The sequence below is a fragment of the Geotrypetes seraphini genome, chromosome 4, assembly GCF_902459505.1.
Source record: "Geotrypetes seraphini chromosome 4, aGeoSer1.1, whole genome shotgun sequence".
NCBI lineage: Eukaryota > Metazoa > Chordata > Amphibia > Gymnophiona > Dermophiidae > Geotrypetes > Geotrypetes seraphini.
This window is the reverse complement of record NC_047087.1, coordinates 184,659,457-184,681,213: the sequence shown is the minus strand read 5'-3', so window position 1 is coordinate 184,681,213 and position 21,757 is coordinate 184,659,457. Positions and strand designations below refer to the sequence as shown.

The window sequence follows — 21,757 nt, the reverse complement described above, 5'->3', positions numbered from 1 at the left end:
AACTGAGGTTGTGTCAAGATCTTAAGAGTATTAAAAAAAACACCCTTGAAAGCTCACTTCTTTGTTAAGGCTTTCTTTTATAACTGGTAACCCTTGATGATGCTGAAATTGGATGTCTGTTTAATTTATGAATGAGTCTATGGTATTGTTTTCATTCTGTTTGTGTATGTAGGAGGAGTGTGTGGTGCAGTGGTTGGATCTACAGCCTCAGCACCTTGGGGTTGTGGTTCAAACCCTGCACTGCTCCTTGTGACCCTGGGCAAGTCACTCAATCCTCCATAGCCCCAGGTACGTTAGATAGATTGTGAGCCTACCGGGACAGAGAGGGAAAATGCTTGAGTACCTGATTGTAAAAACCGCTTAGATAACCTTGATAGGCGGAATATAAAATCCTAATAAACTTGAAACTATGTAAATTGTAATCTGTTTCAGTTGTTAAGTGGAATAGAAATTTTTTAAATAAATAAAATAAGTATTGCTTCATTAAGCATTCTCAATATCTCTATTAAATATCTCATAAAGATTTCTTGTAGTGATCTTAGAGGATCTCTTGGAAAAATAGTCACCCTAAGGTTCAAAGCCCTTGCTTGATTTTCAAAAGATTCAACTTTGAATCTTAAATTACATAATATAAGAATATCCATACTGGGTCAGACCAATGGTTCATCTAGCCCAGTAGCCTGTTTCCACAGTGGTCAATCCAGGTCACAAGTACTGATCTCAGGGCAAGCAGTGGCTTTCTCTATGTCTGTCCCAATAGCAAACTATGGACTTTTCCTCCGGGAACTTGCCCAAACCTTTTTAAAATCAGCTATATTAACCGCTGTTACCATATCCTCTGGCAATTAAGTGAAAAAGAAGGCTGACATGAGTAAGACAGGACTCAGCCCTCCTCACCACACATCCGACATGCACACTTAAGCCAGTTCTAAGGCTGGTGTAAGGTTCATGCCTAAATTATAGACATGTATATTTACAGTAAAGCTAGTATCTTTGGATGGGCAGACGGGATGGGCCCAGTGGCGAAGTAAAGGGGGAAGGGGAAGACCGCCCCAGGCACCATCTTGGTGGGGACGCCATTACCTCCCCACCCTCTCTTGCCATACTCTCGCCCTCCCTACCTCATCTCCCCCCATACCCTCTTTCAAATCTTTGCCAGTACGAGCGACTACTCTAGTCTGCTGCTTGCGCTGGCCTGGCTCCCTCTGAAATCACTTCCGGGTCGCGGGGCCAGGAAGTGATGTCAGATGGAAAGTCAATACCCGCACGAGCAGCAGGCCAGAGAAGCTGCTCGTGCTGGTGAAGATTTAAAGAGGTATGTAGATGGTAAGGGAGGGCATGGAAGGTGCAGGGAGGGACAAAGAGGAGGGCACCAGAAGTGTGCCACTACCTCGGGTGCATCCTACCATCGCTATGCCACTGGATGGGCCATTTGGACTTTATCTGCGATCATGTTTCTATGCTTCACTTAGGGAAAGGAGGTGATAGTGGATACTGTGAATGGGCCATTTGGCCTTTATCTGCCATCATGTTTCCATGTTTCAATTAGGGAGAGGAGGAGATAGTGGATGCTGTAGATGGACCATTTAGCCTTTATCTGCCACCATGTTTCTATGTTTTAAAGGAAATAGGTGCCTATGTTCCTTTATAGAATAGACTTCTACCAAGCACCCAGTTATAGAATTACCCCAATAACCCCTGGGGTCATTTTATAACAGGCCTTTCACACACATAAAACAAGCAGTACACTTGAAAAATCCTTTATAAAAATTCCCCCCCAGAAAAAGTGCAAACCATTTGTTCCCCAAAATATGTGGAAATGTAAGAAGTTGTTACGACAGAATGGAAAAGATAGTGGTTGGAGAAAGACCAGACAAAGCTAGAGAGCCATAAAGCAAGCAACGTTATATTTTGTCAACTCTGGCTAGCACTGCTGCTTTAACATAGCTCATGTTTTGGCTTCTGGTGAGTTACTGTCATCTCTCTTTTCCAAAATAGTTATTACTATTATTATTTTATATAGTGATATCAGATATATGCAGTACTTTATAGTACAGACATAGCCATAATAGGCAGACGCTGCTTCTTGAAGATTAAAATCTCATAAAGACAGAAGCACAGACAGGACATTTGGCAGAGGGGGAGTGTCCGATTTAAACAGCATGGACAGATGCAAGAAGTGAGACTTCTTGATAGTTTATACGAGGAGGCAGCACAAGGCTGAACTAAGGGGTTCATGTGGAGGAGCAATTAAGTTCATTTTGAAAAAAAAAAAAGCCTGGAAGAAGTGCGTATTTAGGATGGATTTGAATCTGGCAAGAGAAGCATAGCATGCTGAAGCTAAATAGCATATGTTGTGCGGGGAGAGATGGTGGTTTGGATGTTCAGTGACAGATCTGAGGATCTGAAATATCTCCGTTTAAAATTCAGAGTAAAGCGTGAAGAATAGCTTCAGACAATCCACACTCCCTTTAATTCCAGAGGTGAGCAAGGGCTGGAAACCAAGCAGAGGAGGCCAAAAAGCGTTAACATGCCTTACAACAACAAAATGTAGTTTAAAGGAAGTCTACTGTGTATTTTGTTAAAAATATAAATAATCTATCGTTCCCTGGGTTGGCAGACCTTGGGGATACTGTGAAGACACTACTAGGAATCATGGTCTGTAGCTATTGGCCAAGGGCCAACACTATGTTAACAAAGTTAGAGGAGGTTATGAAAATAAGGGTAGCTGAACAAGACGGCTTGTTTCCTAAAGAGTTTTGCTCTGATTGAACTGGAAGCCCAAAGGAGCAAGAAGAAACTGCCAGGCAAAAATGCAATAAAAACAAAGAATATGGCAGAAAATGAACAGCATGATCAGCTCGCCAATGTCAGGCTGTTATTTTGAAAACCAGTTCTTTTTCACCTATCGATTTCTTTTGCTTGAATATTTTTCATCATGGTACCTTAATAATGGTGAGGACGAATCAGAGGAGAATCAGGACCTGTATGAAAATGTAGGCGGAAAAAGACGCAAGCATAAGACCTGCATATAGTGTAGGCGAAGACCCCCGAGAACCCCAAGTAGTTATATTCTAAGAGAGACATTGTGCATATGAATTCAAACTTCTAAGCAGTCATTTTCCTCTCTGCCAGTAAGAGAGAGATTCACCTTTGCTCCAGAAACCAGCAATCAGATTTCCTGACTGTGACATCACTGTTTGGGACTTTTCAGAACAGTATAATACATGATAAGAGGTCCTCCTAAGAAGTGCTAGTGAAGGAGTAACTTTTGGTGTCGCTGTGGTGCATGCAATTATGTCCATTAAAATGAAATGAGAATTTTTAAAAATTGAGTTGGACAATGACTCAGCTGGTAAATGAGTGGTTTATTCATGGCAATATTTTCAACCCAAAATAAGGGGGAGATAATAGACACCCATTAAGCGAAGGGAGCCAGAGAAGGAGTCTATTTCAGGCCATTAATGGAAGGATGGAGGAGACCAGGGATCTGGACTTAGGATCCAAAGGAACCTCATCTACATCATAAACTAAAATGGACTTACATGTATACCGCAGGGGTTCTTAACCTGTCCTCTGGTCAGACCAAGCCAGTCTGGTTTTCAAGATATCCACAATTTATGTGCCCATGATTTTATTTATTTATTTATTTCTTCATTCAGTTTTCTATACCATTCTCCCAAGGGAGCTCAGAATGGTTTACATGAATTTATTCAAGTACTCAAGCATTTTTCCCTGTCTGTTCCGGCAGGCTCACAATCTATCTAATGGAGCAATGGAGCAATGGGGGGGGGGATTAGGTGACTTGCGCAGGGTCACAAGGTGATAAATGTGGATGCACTGCCTTTATTGTATGAAAATTTCTCTTATGCATATTCATTTTGGGTACATGGAAGCAAAAGAGGCTGGAACCACCCAAGGTGATCAAAATCAGAGCTGACAACAGGAAGGAAACAAAACACTAGAATGGCAAAAAGTGACTTTATTGAAGAAGTAATTCTTTAGCAAGAACCTGATGTAGCCTTGGTTTGGCAACTGCCTGCATCAGGGGTTTTATTTATTTATTTATAAAACCTCATATATTCTCTTCTTTGCAAATAAATTGTCATTCAAGGTGGTGAACAATACAATCAAGATTGTGAGCCCAGTAGGAACAGAGAAAATACCTTCATATAACATGTACAGCACTGTGTATGTCTAGTAGTGGTATAGAAATGATTAGTAGTAGATATGGGTATGTGAGTGTCACATCTAATTATATCAGTGTGTAATATCATTAATATATTATGGGGTCCTTTTACTAAGCTGCAGCTCTGACACTCTTAGAATTCCTAAGAGCATTAGAGTTGTTACCACTGCTGCCGGCACTAAAAACCACGCTATGATTTTGTAAAAGGGTGTGTGTGTGTTATAATTGTAGAAAAAAAAAGATTCATTCTGCACCTCCTCAGTAACTCTTCATTCATATCTCTCCTCACACCCTTCTCCAGGAACTCTGTTCATTGGGTAAGTCTCTCTTATCTGTACCCTTCTCTTCCACTGCCAACTCCAGGCACTGTCCATTTTATCTTGCTGTGCAGTATGCTTGGAACAGACTTTCTGAATTGGTACGTCAAGCTCCTTCTCTAGCTGTATTCAAATCTAGCCTACAAGCACACTTTTATGAGGCTGCTAACTGCTGTTCATCTGCTGAATACCCTTGTCTGTTTTATAATTTCCACCATAACTAATTCTCTGATCCCTTATTTGTCCTATTTGTCTCAGATTATAAGCTCTCTTGAGCAGGGACTGTCTCATATGTTTAGTGCAAAACACAGTGTACATCTAGCAGTGCTAAAAAATTGATTAGTAATAGTAATAGCAGCATATGGCCATTTTCAATAATTACCCTAGACCAGGGGTAGGGAACTTCGGTCCTTGAGAGCCATATTCCAGTTGGGTTTTCAGGATTTTCCCAATGAATATGCATTGAAAGCAGTGCATGCAAATAGATCTCATGCATATTCATTGCGGAAATCCTGAAAACCCGACTGGAATACGACTCTTGAGGACCGGAGTTCCCTACCCCTGCCCTAGACACACCAATGCTAACCTTGTTAGTATTCTATAATGGAATCTTGGCACCAAGAGGTCATTATAGAATTGGTGCTAAGAGAATAGCATTGGGGCATCTAGACTGAGATAGAATTGCCCCCTTAGAGTGTATGCTCTTCGGTGCAGGGGCATCATGCACCTAAACACTTACCACTGTATAATGTTGCATATATGCAATAGTGCTATAAAATGCTAAATATTACACGAATCTTGATACATTAAGGCCTCCTTTTACATAGGTGCGCTAGTGTTTTCATTGCAGGCACAAGATTAGCACGCGCTATAGCGTGCGCTAGCTGAAAAATTACCGCCTGCTTAAAAGGAGGCGGCAGCGGCTAGCACGCGTGGTGGCATTTTAGCGCGTGCTAAAACCGCTAGCGCGCCTTTGTAAAAGGAGCCCTAAGTCTTGCTCTGCATAAAAGGGCAACAATGAAACTTGGGTCTGTAAGAAGCTATCAGTAAAAAAAAGTGGCATTGCCATGAGGGGCAATCAGGATATGTAGATAGCAATGATTGCTAACATAGAAATCCTCCCCTCTGCAGAATTAGCTCTTTATTTGGCATTTTGCTCTTTGTCAGAGACAGGAGAGCAGAGGTCACAGAAGAGATGGAGGAAAGAGGAGACAGTTTGTTGCGAAGCACTAATACACTTACTTGTTTGCCGTCTAATCCAATTGGGCCCTGGAAAGACAAAAGTATAAGAAAAGATTACCGGTCATGTGTATGCACTGTTTCAATTGTATGCAGATCTATCTCATGTATATATCATCCTATATAATAAAAGGCTAACTCGCGCATGCGCAGTCCTATTTTCGTGTTCCGTGCGCTGTAGGTCTGTGGCCGAAGGAGTGCGCATGCGCGCGAATACGTCACCACCCGATCGCCTCCACAAGCCGGACCGCAGCCAGACGACGTTATCCGTTTCTCCTGTCGCCGCCGCCGATCTCCGTTTCTCCTTTGCCGCCCACCCCCTTCTCTTCCCGCGGGTCCGAATGGCGATTCAAGCAGCGTGTACATCAGTCTCCACACGCTGCTTCGGGCCCTTCTACTGCCCTGATTTGCTCTGCCGCGTCTCTGATGATGTCATGTGTATGCACTGTTTCAATTGTATGCAGATCTATCTCATGTATATATCATTGTGGATATAAACATTAAAAAAATTGCCATACTGGGACAGACCGAAGGTCCATCAAGCCCCGTATCCTGTTTCCAACAGTGGCCAACCCAGGTCCCAAATATTTAGCTAGATCCCAAGTAATAAAACAGATTTTATGCTGCTTATTAGGAATATGGATAGCAGGTATGGCTAGGCAGACTAGAGAGGCCATATGCCCTTTACCTGCCTTTATTTTTCTCTGTTTTCGTGTGTCCTGAGGACTGGTTTAAGAACCTTTGTTTTGGACATTAATGCAAACATCTGTTGAATCCTGAAAAAAGCCGGACAGTTTTCAATCCTAGCCTCCTGCCTCATGGCTACAAATATTAGTTGGCAGTACAATACACATAGCAACCAATAAGAAAACTGTATGATTCAGACATTCATTTTCACATCACAATCAACAACATGAAGCAAATGAAATATAAATCAGAATGACTAAAAATGCATCCCATCAAGGACGGGGAATTATGTACAGCCCCTGTGTGTGAGTATGGATCTTATGTGTCTATGTCTCTGCTGTGCATTCTATATATTTGTTGTGTCACGTAGGGGATAGCTCTGGGAGTCGTTTGGAGAGTGGGAATATTTTGCAGTGGTATAATAGTTGTGGGAGTAGTTTGGGGGAGTGGAAGATAATTTTGAGTGTTGGGACACACTGGGTGGGGACAGGAGAGAAGATTTAGCAAAATATTTTGGGGCAATGGGGCAGTTGTGGCAGGAGTTTTGGAGGTAGGACAGTTTGGAGGATTGGAATAGCAGAGAATTGGGAGATAGTGTTTGAAAGGATGAATTTAGTTTAGTTTAGTAATTTGATAAACCCCTTCATTCTAAATAATAGAGCAAGTTACCAAACAAATATTTAACGGCATATGTGTTTCTACGCTGCAACTGCTTCTTTCAAAGAAACGCACCATTTTTAGAGCACTTATTTTCCCCATTTCTGAACTCAAATTTGTCTTTTTTAAAACAGTTTCCCCCCCATATGCCAAGTTTCATCCCGTACTGTTAAAATTCTGGAGAGTTATTTTGCTCCCTGGAAGACAGATTTACATTGTCATCCTCTTCTGTATAACTCTTTCCAAACTCTTCTGGAATTGAATGAATAAAAAACTAGGCCTCCAAAAGTTTTGAGTAAAGGGGATAAGACTTCAATACTGCTTCAGGTTTCCCCGGACATGTCCTCAGACGGCACTTTGTCCGAGTTTTAAAAAAACTTCCTCTCAATCATGTCAAGCAGGCAGTGGGGAGTGGAGCTGGGATGGGACTGGAGTGGGTCTAGGGTGTCTGGATTTTACAATCATAAAATCTGGCATCCCTAATACTGCTTTTTCTGTGTGGTTTAAACAATCAAAGCAGTTTATATATTTTTTAGACTGGTACTTATTTTGTATCTGGGGCAATGAAGTGGTAAGTGACTTGCCAAGAGTCACAAGGAGCTGCAGTGGGAATTGAATCCATAACCTCAGGGTGCTGAGGCAGATGCTCTAATCACTAGGCCACTCCTCCATGTTGTCATTTGTGATGATAGACTAAGGGGAAATGTTATCTGCGTGGGGGAGGTTTGTGTTCATATATGTGTGCTGTCATAAGTTAGCTCCTTCATGCGACTTTCTTCTTTCAATTGCTGAAATCCTGGCAGAATCTGATTCAGGGCCCTTAGTATGCCATGTACTGTTCTCTAGTCCTAGGCATTAACACCACTGTTCCTTCTAAGCCAGCGGTTTTCTGAGTAGGTTTTCATTTCCAGTGCACAGTTTGCCATATATACAAACCAGGAAGGAGCAGCATCAGAATTTGAATAGCTGCATATCTTGTTGCTAGGCTGGGTTTTCTGTGATCATTCTCTCCTTCAAGCTATGGTCTTGCTGAGCATTAAAGCTGAGAGTTTTTTTTATTTTCTTCTTGTGTGTGTGTGTGTGTGGGGGGGGGGGGGGTAGATAGGGGGCAAGGAGCTGATGGATCATAAGGGGGAATGGGAGAGAGAGGGAACATAGAGTTGCTGGACTATATTGGTGGAGGGGAAGAGGAAGGGACAGAGCGGAAGGGAGAGAAAACAGGGGAATTCTAGACCATAGGGGTGAAGGAGAGAGGGGTAGGGAGATGCTAGGCTACAAGTGAAGAATGAAAGATGAGATACTTTGCTACAAGGGTGTGGGAAGGGTGAGGGAGGAGAGATGTTTGGTATAATGGAACCATGTGTGAGTGCCCATAGGGATTCCCATGGAGATGAGTAAGAAGAGGATGGTGAGTACAGAGAGCAAGGTGCAGTAATACAATGGAATAGGAGGCCAAGGAATGAGACAGGAAATCTAGGAGGTGATTGGAAGAGATAGAAAGTTGATAGGTAAGTGAAATATAGCTGGAAAATTAGAATGAGAGGATAAAATCAGAGTAGGCAGACAGAAAAGAATACTTATAGTTTGTGGGCTTGTATTTGAAAAGGGTTTTTCTGTTTTCTGCATGTGTGACTGAAACCAGGTGTTCTGGTGGGCATAAAAGTTCAAAAACTGGTTGGTGTTGTGGCCCCAAGTAGGAAAATATTTGTTGGCTCTCTTTCAGCTTTTTTTGACTTGAAGCAGCCCCAACTGAAAAATTAGTGATTACTTATGGCATTACTTATGACACTCACACAAATTTCTTTTTTTTTTGTTCAATAATATTTATTAGATTTTCAAGAAAAGGAATACAAAACATGACAAAAAAGTGACAGTCGTATATATAACATTTTCACAATCTTGCAGGGTTATACAGCAAAATCATTTAGTATACAATGCCAATGTAGTAGTGTCATGTAAATAAATTAATATTATACAAAAAACCCAAACAAATCCTTAAGCACTCAGGCCCTGATTCTCTAAAAGTGCGTCCCGATTTTAGGCAGCTGTAGACGTCCTACAGCTGTCTAATCAGCCAATCGGGATGCACGTTTTTAAAAAAAAATGCTCCCCAGGCAGGCCTGAAGGCGCCTCCGGGAGCCTAGGGAGACCCGCAAGATGCCTAAGCTCGTCTAAGGGCCTTAGGCGGGCCTTAGGCTGAATCTAGGCGGCCCTACGCATCTCCCTAGTAGATGAGAAGCTTAAAAATATAGGCCAGCAAAATGCTGGTCTACATTGTAAGTAGACGCGGCCGCTATACTTATCGCGGCAAGGGATCTCTCTGCCGCTATAAGTATAGCGGGCCGTGGCCCCCTGACCGATCACTGGCAGGAGGGTGCCCAAACCCTCCAGCCCGAAGACGCACCCCCCCCCCCGACACTACCGACCGCCCCCCCCGACACTACCGACCGCCCCCCCCGACATTACCGATCCCCCCCCGACAATATCGGTCGCTGGCAGGAGGGTGCCCAATCCCTCCTGCCCGAAGACGCACCCCCCCCCGGCGCTAACAACCCCCACTCCACCAAACCTGTTCTTACAGATGGGTCTTGCACGTTGAGCAAGCAGGCACGCCTCGTCGAAATGAGGCGGGTCCGCCCCTTCCCGGCCCATCCCGCCGAAGCCTAAGGCCTGATTGGCCCAGGCTCTAGAAGCCTGGACCAATCAGGCCTTAGGCATAGCGGGTCCGCCCATCCCCACTTAATCTAAGGCCTGATTGGCCAATCAGACCTTAGACTTAGTAGGGATGGGCGGACCCGCTGTTCCTAAGGCCTGATTGGTCCAGGCTTCTAGAGCCTGGGCCAATCAGGCCTTAGGCTTCGGCGGGATGGGCCGGGAAGGGGCGGGCCCGCCTCATTTCGACGAGGCGTGCCTGCTTGCTCGACGTGCAAGACCCATCTGTAAGAACAGGTTTGGTGGAGTGGGGGTTGTTAGCGCCGGGGGGGTGCGTCTTCGGGCAGGAGGGATTGGGCACCCTCCTGCCAGTGACCGATATTGTCGGGGGGGGGGAGATCGGTAATGTCGGGGGGGGGGGGCGATTGGTAGTGTCGGGGGGGGCGGTCGGTAGTGTCGGGGAGGGGGGTGCGTCTTCGGGCAGGAGGGTTTGGGCACCCTCCTGCCAGTGATCGGTCAGGGGGCCACGGCCTGCTATACTTATAACGGCAGAGAGATCCCTTGCCGCGATAAGTATAGCGGGCCGTGTCTAATCTAACTCGATTCTCTAACCCGCGTCTGTAACATGGACGCCGGTTACAGAATCGGGGTTTAGTTTAGGCTGATTCTGAATAGGACGCCTCTCCCGGGCGTCCTATACAGAATCAGGGCCTAGGTGTCTTGCGGGCCTCGCCTTCAATATAGGCGGCCTGCCTGGGGAGCATTTTTTTTTAAAAAAAACATGCATCCCGATTGGCTGATTAGACAGCTGTAGGACGCCTACAGCTGCCTAAAATCGGGACGCACTTTTAGAGAATCAGGGCCTCAGTGTGTAGCATATAATCAAGTAGGAGTAACAGCAGTATATGCTAGTACTTTAGACCACATCTTGGTAGTGTGAAAATCTGTAGATAAGTTGTTATCAGCAATTGATTGTTCATATCTTGCATATAAACAGACAGTGTTCCACCATTCATTGTAACTAAGGGAGGAAAAATCTTTCCAATGTGATAGTATACTTTTCAGTGCTATCAATAAGAAACATTGCAATAGTCTCATATCATATTTATCCAATGATGATATCAATACAGTATCACCTGTAATTATTATAGAGTAATTAATACCATCTGTTATATGTAAAATATCACATACCGTGGCCCAGATATCTGACCAAGAGAACATTGAAACAGCATGTGATCTAGTGTACCAATTTGGGCTTTACAGGACCAACATAAATTAGATACGTCTGATGAAACCTTAGAGAGTTTAGACGGCGTCCAGTACGCTCTGTGGTAAAGAAAGAGAACAAGTTGTTTAATTGCAGTTGCTTGGAGCGCTCTAAACGCCGTAATCCATAGAGTCTCCCATTCTGTAGGAGTTAGCATCAACGAGATGTCTCGAGCCCACACATCATAATTTCCCATTGGATATGTGAATTTATGTTTCTTTATGAGTTTATACCACGCCGACGCTTCTCCTCTTTTGGCACTAATGACAGTACACCAAGTAAGAATTGTCGGTTGATCTTATGTTATAGATCCGGTTTTCAGAAGTGCCTTGATACAATGTTGTAACTGGAACCAACAAAAGAATTGAGTTGGGGGGAGCTCATATAGTTCCGATAGAGTAGTGAAATTTGTAATCTGCTTGTCGGTTATTAAGGACCATATCCCAGCTTTGATCCAGGATTTCCATTCTATATATTTTCCTTGAATTTGCACCATGGGATTGAGCCATATGGATGAGTGAGTAGTGGAATTCCATTTGATGTTAAGTTGTCCAATTCGCTTATGGCTGATGCTATGGATTTCAGAATAGGGTTTTCTGTATAAAAGAGATAAATTTAGACAGTTGTTATTATACAGCTTTTGTTCTAATTGCAACCAGTGTGAGAGCACCGTCAGTCAATATCCATTATCCATTGAGAGCCTTGTCTACTTAAGAAAGCAATGTGATAGTCATAGATGTTGGGAAAATTCACTCCACCATTGTTTTTAGAACATTTCGATTTCTTTAAGGCAATATGTGGTACCTTATGATTCCATAAAAAGTCCGTCAACAGTGATTCAATCTTTGTGTAAGTTTGGGGATGAAGTAAGAAGGGAAGCATAGATAAAATATAGGTAATTTTAGGGGATAAGACCATCTTGACAGAGTCCAATCTATCCCACCAAGTGAGTTTCAAGGGGGACCACTGTGACGTTATGTGTTTAATTAAATTGAGAATATATCCTTCATTGTAAGATCTAGTTTCCTCAATAGAGTTACCATAGTAGATACCCAAATATTTCAAACGTGAAGGTGAGTATTTAAGACCTAAATCAGAGATACTAGCTCTAGATGAAATAGAATTTAGGGGCATAACTTCCATTTTGGTAGTATTGAGCTTATAACCTGATAGACTTGCATAATTCTCAATGGTTTTTAATATGCATGGTATGGAATTCAAATATTAGGACATCGTCAGCATATGCAGATAGTTTAATAGATAGATCTTCAACTTGAAGTTCATTGATGTTGGAATTAGAACGTATAGCAATTAATAACGGTTCCAATGCTATATTAAATAATAAAGGTGACAGTGTACAACCTTGGCAAGTCCCTCTGGTCGGATAAAAAGCTGCTGAGAATGTGTCATTAATGCGGAGTTTGGTAGAAGGATTCGAGTATAGCACTTATACGTCTCCGGAAGTCCGAACCAGCTCATAACTTTGAAAATAAAGGACCATTCTACTCGATCAAATGCCTTTTCAGCATCTAAGGCTTTGGCCAAGAGTGGGTCAGACACTCTTTGTGCTTGGAGGAGAACATGAGCAAAAAGTCTCGTGTTATCACTAGAAAGTCTATTTTTCATAAAACCATTTTGATACGCATGTATGATTTTGTTTTCAGCTGGGTTCAAACGTGTGACTAGTATTTTTGCATAAATTTTTGCGTCCACATTTATTAACGAGAGTGGTCTGTAATTTTGTACTTGGAGAGGGTCCTTATCTGGTTTGGGGAGAACAATGGTCAAGGCTTCCGTAAATGTTCCTATAGCTGTACCACTTTCCGATAGATGACAGAAGTATTGTCAGAAAGGGGAAAATATGATCTTGCAAAGCAACATAGAATTCTACTGGCAAACCATCAGGGCCCAGTGATTTGTGCTTCACCATGGTTTGAAGAGCCTGTTCAACTTGTGATATTGTAATCCGACCAACCATTCTTCCAGCTTCCTCCTCTGTGAGAACAGGGTGAGGTAAATGTTGTAGAAAAGGGTCAAATAGGGCTGTGTTTGGACGTTCTGTTGAATATAGGTCCTTCTAGAAAGCTTGGAATTGAGAACAAATATCTTTAGTGTTCAGTAGAATTTCCCCATTTGACTCTTTTATGGCTGGAATTGTAGTTTTTCCCGAACGTAATTTTAAATATGAGGCAAGTTGGTGACCACATTTATTCATAGTTGAATAGTAAGATGTAGATTTCATGAAGATCTCTTTAGAAGCCTCTCTATTTAGAGTGAGATTATAGTCAAATCTCAATTTATATAGATCCGATTGTAGTGCAATGTTGGTTAATTCCTGAAGATGAAGCTGTTCCGCATTTCTTATTTTGTCTTCTAGTATACTCAACTTAGCTCGGTTTGATTTTTTTTTAGCAGCTACATATGCTAATATCGTTCCACGAATATAAGCTTTAAAAGCATCCCATGTGATTTGCCAGGAGGTGTCAGAAGGCTTATTCGATTCGAAATAGTCTATGATATGCTTTTTGGTGGATTCTATAAAGGCTTCATCAGAAAGTAATGATGAATTAAATCGCCACAGGCTTTTATTGTACACTGGATCCAAATCTGTGAATTTTATCAGTATAGAGGCATGATCTGAGATCGATATGGGGTGTATTTCAGCTGAGTCCAACTTCGAAGATAAGGAATAACTAGATAGAAAATAATCAATTCTGGAGTATAAAGAATGTGGTGGAGAATAAAAGGTATATGTACTGTCGTTTGGATGTAATAGTCTCCACATATCTAGCATTTTAGTTTGGATCATTAAACCTTGTATACTGTTCCAGGATTTGGTTGGCCGGTATGTTGCTTTAGATTTTCTGTCCATATTCACTTCAAGGATTTGGTTAGTCACCCCCTAGAATACATGGAACATCACCTGAGGCTGATATTAAATCAGTTATTGTGTGAAAGAAAGTAGGGTCATCAACATTAGGTGCATAAATATTAATAACTGAAATTCTTGATGCAGCAATAGTCAGGTCCAGCTTAATCCATCTCCCTGTAGTGTCAGTAGAATGCGAAAGGATCTTAAGGTCATGTCAGCATCTTATCAGTATAATAACCCCATTTTTCTTACCCACAGCAGGTGAGTATACAGGTGGATAAGACCAGTTAGGGGATATCTTTTTCGATTCACTCTCTGACAAATGAGTTTCTTGGTAAAATACTATGTCTGGGTAGAATTGCTCAGTGTATCGGAGTATTTTGCATCTTTTAATCGGATTATTACATCCTTACACATTTAATGAAAAGCAGATAAGAGACATATTATCCTCTGATTGTGATGTACTCGGATGCAAGGATAAGCAGATGGGTATAAAAATTGAGAATATTGCAGACCTGTTGCAAATGTATCATAGAAGTAAAATAATTCATAATGTGATGTACTCTGGTGCCAAAAATACACAGTTGGGTAGAGAGCAACGTAAATATGGGCTACCAACCCATAATACAAATATCCACATGTGTGATGTACTCTGGTGCACCAGGAGACAGCCTGGGTAGAACCGGAGCAGCTACCCTCAAAAAAGATAAAGTGAACTCCCTTAATAGCTGATGGATTAATTATTTTTTTTTTTTTTTTTTTTTTTTTTTTTTGAAGTTTAAAATTTTTTATTAAACAAAATGAAAACAGTACACAGGCAGTATGCCAACAGCAAAAGTACAATGCCCATATGAGACAACAGAACCCCCCCCCACCCCCCCCGCCGAGTGATACAATATAAGCCTAAAACAAAGGAAGATGCAAAAGAAAAATATGAAGAGTTTCAAAGTAGACCTCGCCAGGAGCTATAACGAGACCACTGTCGATGAAACGTTCCACAGGAATCATTATTTAAAGCAGTCAATTTGGACATCAAATAAATTTGGTCAACCTTATGTAACAGTTCAGTACGAGAAGGCAAAGAGTCCCGTTTCCAATATGTAGCCACTAAAAGTCTGGCTGCCGTAGTAACCAGGGCCACAAAATGATTCTGATCCACATCCAAACTTCCCAAAGGATAGTTAAGTAAAAATGTTTCCATACGCAATAGGATGGGTAAGCGTAACACATCAATCAGCAATCGTTGAACCATCTTCCAAAAAGGTACAATCTTAATACAATCCCACCACACATGCCCAAAGGAGCCCAGACACCCACAATTGCGCCAACAGTGCCCGTTCCCACAGTGATAGAAACGATGCACCTTTTCTGGCGTGAGGTACCACTGAAATAGCATCTTATACCCCTGCTCCACTAAGGGAGATGCCAAGGAGACTCTCAGCAGTGTACCATAAAGACAGTCCCATTGTCGATAATCCAAAGCCCTCCCCAGCAAGAGTTCCCAACGATGTTCATATGTGTGAGCCTGTGGTCGAGTGTATAAAAGAGCCCTATAGAGACGGGAAATAAGGCCCACCCCAGATCCCATCCTAAAAACTTGTAAGAAAGCAGAGTCTGCCCCTTCCCACTCCGGGATCACCCTCTTCACCATAAAATCTCGAAGTTGGACATAGGCGAAAAAATCAGTCGAGGGGAGATCATATATAGATTGTAAGGCAGCAAAGGGTACCAGTTGTCCACCCACTACCAGCTGACCTAGGACCCTAAGACCCTCCATTTCCCAACGCCGAAAAATCCCAGTATCTTTAGCAGGCAGAAAATCAGGGGCAAATCTAATGGGAGTAGCATAAAAATAGCGCTGACGTGGGAACCAAGCTCGTCTAACCCGGCTCCATGCATGCAAAGTACATTCCATCCCATAAGATGTCTCAGTCTGCAGATCCCGAAGGATATCAAAAGACAGCCAGGGCACTGCTGCCAAAGGGTAAGTAGGCTGTAAGGCCTGTTCTAATGAGACCCAGCGCTGGGAGGGATATGCCCAATGAAACAGTCCCTGCAGTTGGGATGCATAGTAATATGTAGAAAAATCAGGAACACCCATTCCCCCATGTAGTCTGTCCCAGTACATACGCTCCCTCCGCACCCTAGGGGGTTTACGTGTCCAGATATAAGCAAAGGCCCGCCTTTGTAGCCTAAGCAAGAACCGTTTAGGAATTGAGAGAGGTAGGCAGGAGAACAGATACAAAAAACGAGGCAGCACATTCATACGCAAAGCACTAATCCTACCCATCCAAGACAATCTCAATCCTTCCCATCGATCCAGATCAGCAAATACAGTTCTTAGCAACGGAGGGTAATTCAATTCAAAAAGGTCAGTAAGTCGTCTAGATATACGCACACCAAGGTATTTAATGGATTTAGCCGCCCATCGAAACGAGAACCTAGCACGTAAGTCCGTCACCAACAAGTCCGGAAGGGAAACGTTAAGCAATTCAGATTTTTCAATGTTAATTTTAAAGCCAGCCACCACACCAAATGTAGTCAAAACACGAAGCGCCTCCGTCAAAGAACGATGTGGGTGGGTCAAGGTAAACAAAATATCATCAGCATACAATAAAATCTTATGCTCTTCACCACCCACCACAATTCCCTGAATGTCAGCATTCGCACGTATAGAGGCTGCTAAAGGTTCCATGACCAGCGCGAAAATCAGTGGTGACAAAGGGCACCCTTGCCTAGTTCCTCTACGGATCATAAAGTTAGCAGTATATCTTCCATTAACTCTTAAACAAGCCTCCGGGGCAGCATATAGTAAAGTCACCCAGTGTAGAAAAGCACCCGAAATGCCCATTTTCTTCAAGGCCGCTAACATAAACGGCCAATAAACCCTATCAAAGGCCTTTTCAGCGTCAACTGATAACAGGACTGCCGGAACAGAATTTTGATGGGCCACTCCAATAAGATCTAACACTCTTCGGATATTATCACCAGGTTGCCTCCCTGAAATAAAGCCACATTGATCTCCATGGACTAGGTAAGGCAGAAAACGTTGCAACCGGACTGCCAAAATACGAGTAAACAGCTTATAATCAACTCCTAACAATGAAATAGGGCGGTAAGACCCACAAAGGAGGGGATCTTTCCCAGGTTTAAGAAGAAGGGAGACCGCTGCCTGACGAAACGAATACGGCAGACAATCCCCCTCCAGAAAAGAATTAAACAATCTAGTCAGAGGATTGACTATATGGGCCTCCATTTTCTTGTAAAACAGGGGGGAAAAGCCATCAACACCCGGTGCCTTGGAAGCAGCCAAATGACGTATAGCCGCCACCACCTCAGCGGGTTGAATAGGGGAAGAGAGCCACTCCGCATCAACTTCCGCCAAACAAGGCAAGGTGACGCTAGATAGAAAAGCAGCAATCTCCCCCTCCGTGGATTCAATTTCCGGAGTGTACAGAGTCTGATAGAAGGATAAAAAAGCCTGATGGATGTCCCCATCATCCACACAAAGCTGACCCGAATCATTACGAATCCGGGTTATGGAGTGTTGTGCTTGAATTTGCTTGATCTGTGCGGCTAACAAGCGGCCTGCCCTACCACCCCATTCAAAAAACTGTTGTTTCCGCCTCTGCAGGGCCCAAGCCATGCCCTCTAAATCAAGTTCTTGTAAATCTCTCCGGCACTCCGTCAACGCAACCCCCCCAGCCACCGACGGGGCTCTCTTGTGAGCATTCTCTAGGCGTCGAAGGCGAGACACTAATTCTAATCTGCGTGCCACTCGACATTGATTTCTGTACGACCCCCTCGAGATACAACAACCCCTAAGGGTAGCTTTAAAACTTTCCCAAAGAATTGTAACATCAATGCCTGCTATGTCGTTGAATACAAAAAATTCCTCGACATCAGTCTCTAAAAGAGTCAAGGTATTGGGATCTTTTAACAAAGAGTCATTCATACGCCACATGCGACGGCCGCCTCTAACCTGTCCAATCTGTAACTCCAGAGTCAAAGGAGCATGATCTGACCACACCCGGGGCTCAATACTGGAGGCCAGGGCTCGAGGCAAAGCAATACGAGGTAGCATCCACATATCAATTCTAGTATATGAATTATGTTTCGATGAATAAAATGTGTAATCTCGCGTGCCTGGATGTAAATAACGCCACACATCTATCAAATCATGCCTACGCAGGAAGCGCAGCAAAGCTCTTCTGTCGCCTCTAGCGTAGCGGATGGAAGAATTTGAATTATCCTCCTGAGGATAGCAAGTAAGGTTAAAATCTCCACCCACAAGGAGAGTACCTTCTACATGATCCAACAGTACACGTTCTAGCAGTGTAAAGAAGGCCCCCTGACCAGCGTTGGGGGCATAGACATTCAGCAGACTATACAAGGTTCCATCCAGCTCAGCCTTGACCAATATGTAGCGGCCCTCAACATCCCGCACCACCTCTCTCAATACCACCTGGACACGTGTATGTATTAAGATACCCACCCCCTGGGTCTTTTTCCGGACCTTATTAGAAGAAAGGAAAACGTGTGGATAGTTGTGGTGTGTAAGCAATTTCTCATAATGAGATTGAAAATGGGTCTCCTGAATAAATCCAACCGCACTATTCAGGCGGCTCATTTCTTTAAATAGCAAGCGTCGTTTTTGTGGAGAATTCAGTCCATGTACATTATAAGATAGCAAAGTGAGTTTATCCATTTGTACCAGAAAAGAAAAAGCACATCATTACCAAATCGACCATTAGTTCCAAAGCAGCCAAATCAACCAACCCCTGCAATCGTAACCTTAAGAGAAACATTATACAAACAGTCTTCCATACAATCATACAAGAAAGCACTCGGTCACCACTTTTCCCAGCACCAACACCCCCCCCTCCCCCCAACCCCCCAACAATACCCCACATGGTCCAGCCACCAAAGCACCTGGTAACCATGGTACAGGAAGTGTAGAGAAACAGCTCACAAAGGGACCCCCAAAACAAGCCCTATAAACAATCTTCGCGACAGATGCCGCTCAGCAAAGAGAAGAAAAAACAGTCACAGCATAAAATTTCTAAATCACAGTGCACAAATACAAATGTTCAAGTGAGTGAGGATGTAGCCGCCTCCAAAGGGCGACGAGCTGCAGCTGATCTAGCCACTCTCTGCCATCCCAGCCCTCTTCCTGGTTTGGGCACAGGTGACCTCTGAGGAAGGGGAGCCATTTCTGAGGCTGCCATCAAACTTGCTTCCACCATTCGAGCCTGAACATCCGCTACAGTTATTGCAGTGTAGGTCTTGCCTGCATGTGTAAAAGCCAGTCCGATGGGATAGATCCATCTATATCGAACACTGCGCTCCTGTAATATACGGGTACAGTCTCTATACGTGCGACGGCGGGCCAGGGTTGCTGGAGCCACATCAGGATAGACATCAATTTCTGCTTCTTCCCATTTGACGGTTCCCCCAGAGCGCCTCACCGCCCGAAGCACATGTTCTTTATCCATATAGCGATGGAAACAAGCCACAACATCTCGGGGGCGGTTCATATCACGCGGGCCAGGAATGCGGTGTGCCCTATCCAGCAAGGGTTTACCCACCTCCACAGGCAAACCAGCAGTCTCCAGTGCCTGTATGCATATATGATCAATCACCTCCATACATCGCGGGTCAGAAACAGTGTCAGGCACTCCCCGAAAGCGAAGGTTGCACCGTCTGGAGCGGTTTTCCAGATCCTCCAGTTTTAGGGTGCTCACATCAGCTTTTTCCTCCAGCGCTGCAATTTTGTTTCTCAGCTGTGTCAATTCAGAGCCATGTGTCTCCACTACAGCTTCCGTCTCCCCCACCCGACTCCCGAGGTCACCCACCTCTCGTTTGAGCTCTGCAACTACTGCATGTATATCAGCTCGAACTGCTGTAATCTCAGTTTTTAATTCCTGGAACCAGCCACGCATTTCCAGTTGCAGATTCGGCAACGTTGCAGCATCAGGTGGGCCCTCCGCAGCCGCGGTCGGATCGGGCGCCATTTTCGGACCAGATTTAGGAGGCCCATTTGGGATCGGGGAGGAGAACGTTTTAATATCTGTCTGTTTTTTCCGCGTCGCCATCGAGACGCAGCAGTGTAGTTTCACAGACAAGTTGAGGAAGGCAGACAGTGCAGGCACTCGAGATCGCGCGAAGGTCGCCAAATTTAGCCCGGGGGTCCGCGGAGCTATCGCTCTAGGCTGCCATCAGCCACGATGACGTCACTTCCTCCCATGGATTAATTATTAGAAGATATATCAGTATGACCAGTATAAACAAGTAAAGAAATGACTCAGTATGACATATGATCAAAAATACGGAATTGTGAGCACAGCAGTCTAACAATCTGGAAGTAACACAGAAGTGGCGTATAAACAGGAGTTTGTGTCTTCGATAAGCCATAATAAGCTGACTGCTGCTATATTGTATTTGGACATTATAGATTAGATCAGATATATATACATGGTGGAGACTATCACGGCAATGAAAATTATGATATACTGCAGCTGTAACAAAACCATAACAGAAAAATAGCATAATTAAATATAGATATAGGCTTAAGATTATTAATATAAGTAGACTTAATAAAACCGTTGACAAATACAGCATAACATAAACAATCTTTGTCACTAGCACATATGCTGGGCATACGAACAGCATAGAAGAGTGAAAATATAATAATAGTGTGCTCATGTGCACGTAGTGATAGTGCTGCCATTTGAACTCTGTAAATAATACGTACCGAAGGTAAACAGAAAGAATAATACACTTATATATAACATGTGAAATCGTATACTTCAAGATGCATAGGATACCTGCAAGAATGAAAATGTTAGTAAGGGGAGAAATCCACCTTCTCTCCATGGGTTAGTGAGTAGAAAGGGTAGAACACAAGGTTAATCGAAACCAGCATATTTTAGGATAACTAGAAAACATCAGTTTAGAACCAGAATGTAATATAAGCTACATAGTTACACTATTTGCAGCTAAATTTACCAGAAACGGGAGCACGTTAGAAAATGAGCAGTGAAAAAAAAAACGGCTCAGTGAACGATCACTCGTGAAGTTCTCAAATATGCTTGTAAAGTCAGGTTTTGTCAATAGAAGTCGGATGCACATTTTCTATGAATTCAGCAAGGTCTGCAGGGTTGGTGTAATCCTTAGTTGAATTGTTGTAAGCGACCCGCATACGTGGTTTTTCTTCTTTGCAGATTCCTTTGATAGATCTGGAACCAAAATCAACTTATTGCCTTCAAAAGTTATAGGCGAGTAGGTTTTTGCTTTCTGTAAAATCAATTGCACGTGGGATTGTCGCAACAAAGTGACTACAATAGGCCTCAGAAAACGATTATGGCACGCCACGTGTTGAGGAACTCTGTATGCAGTATCAAAGACAAGCTTCGTATCTGCAGATATTTTAAGGAGCTCAGGAAGCAGCGCCGCCCAAAAATCAGTAAGATCGCAAGCCTCTCTCCCTTCTGGAAGGCCTAAAAGTCGAAAACTGTTCCTCTTCGCCCTAATTTTCGCATCTTCCAGGGCCAGCTCCAGTTGAGAAATACGCTGCATCTGCTTGAAAAGTAATTTTATGGAATCTTCTGAGGTTTGCACTTTTGCCTCCAACGTTTCCGTGCACAGTTTAACGTTGCTGAATTCTTCTCTTAAAGTGGTGAGTTCACCCTTCATTTCTGTTATATCTTGTTTGGTATTCAGTAATAGATTACGGATGGAATGGAGTTCCTCAATAATGGAGACCGAGGAAACTTCTTCGTTTTTGTCATCGCCATTTTTTTGCGGTGTAGAGGGTTCCGCATTTTTATGCTTACTGGGTTTTGTGGCGGGCATAATCCGGTGCTGGATAATATTTG

At 43.3% G+C, this 21,757-nt stretch overlaps 1 protein-coding gene across 12 annotated transcripts in view; it reads right to left on the bottom strand.

Moving 5' to 3' along the window:
• Positions 1-21,757, bottom strand: part of COL13A1 (collagen type XIII alpha 1 chain) — a 646,904-nt gene that overhangs the window by 344,166 nt on the left and 280,981 nt on the right. For all 12 annotated transcript variants that reach the window (XM_033940521.1, XM_033940520.1, XM_033940522.1 and 9 more), the window contains one exon: positions 5,749-5,775. In XM_033940521.1, the coding sequence (XP_033796412.1) occupies positions 5,749-5,775 (27 nt within the window). The remainder of the gene's footprint in view (positions 1-5,748; positions 5,776-21,757) is intronic.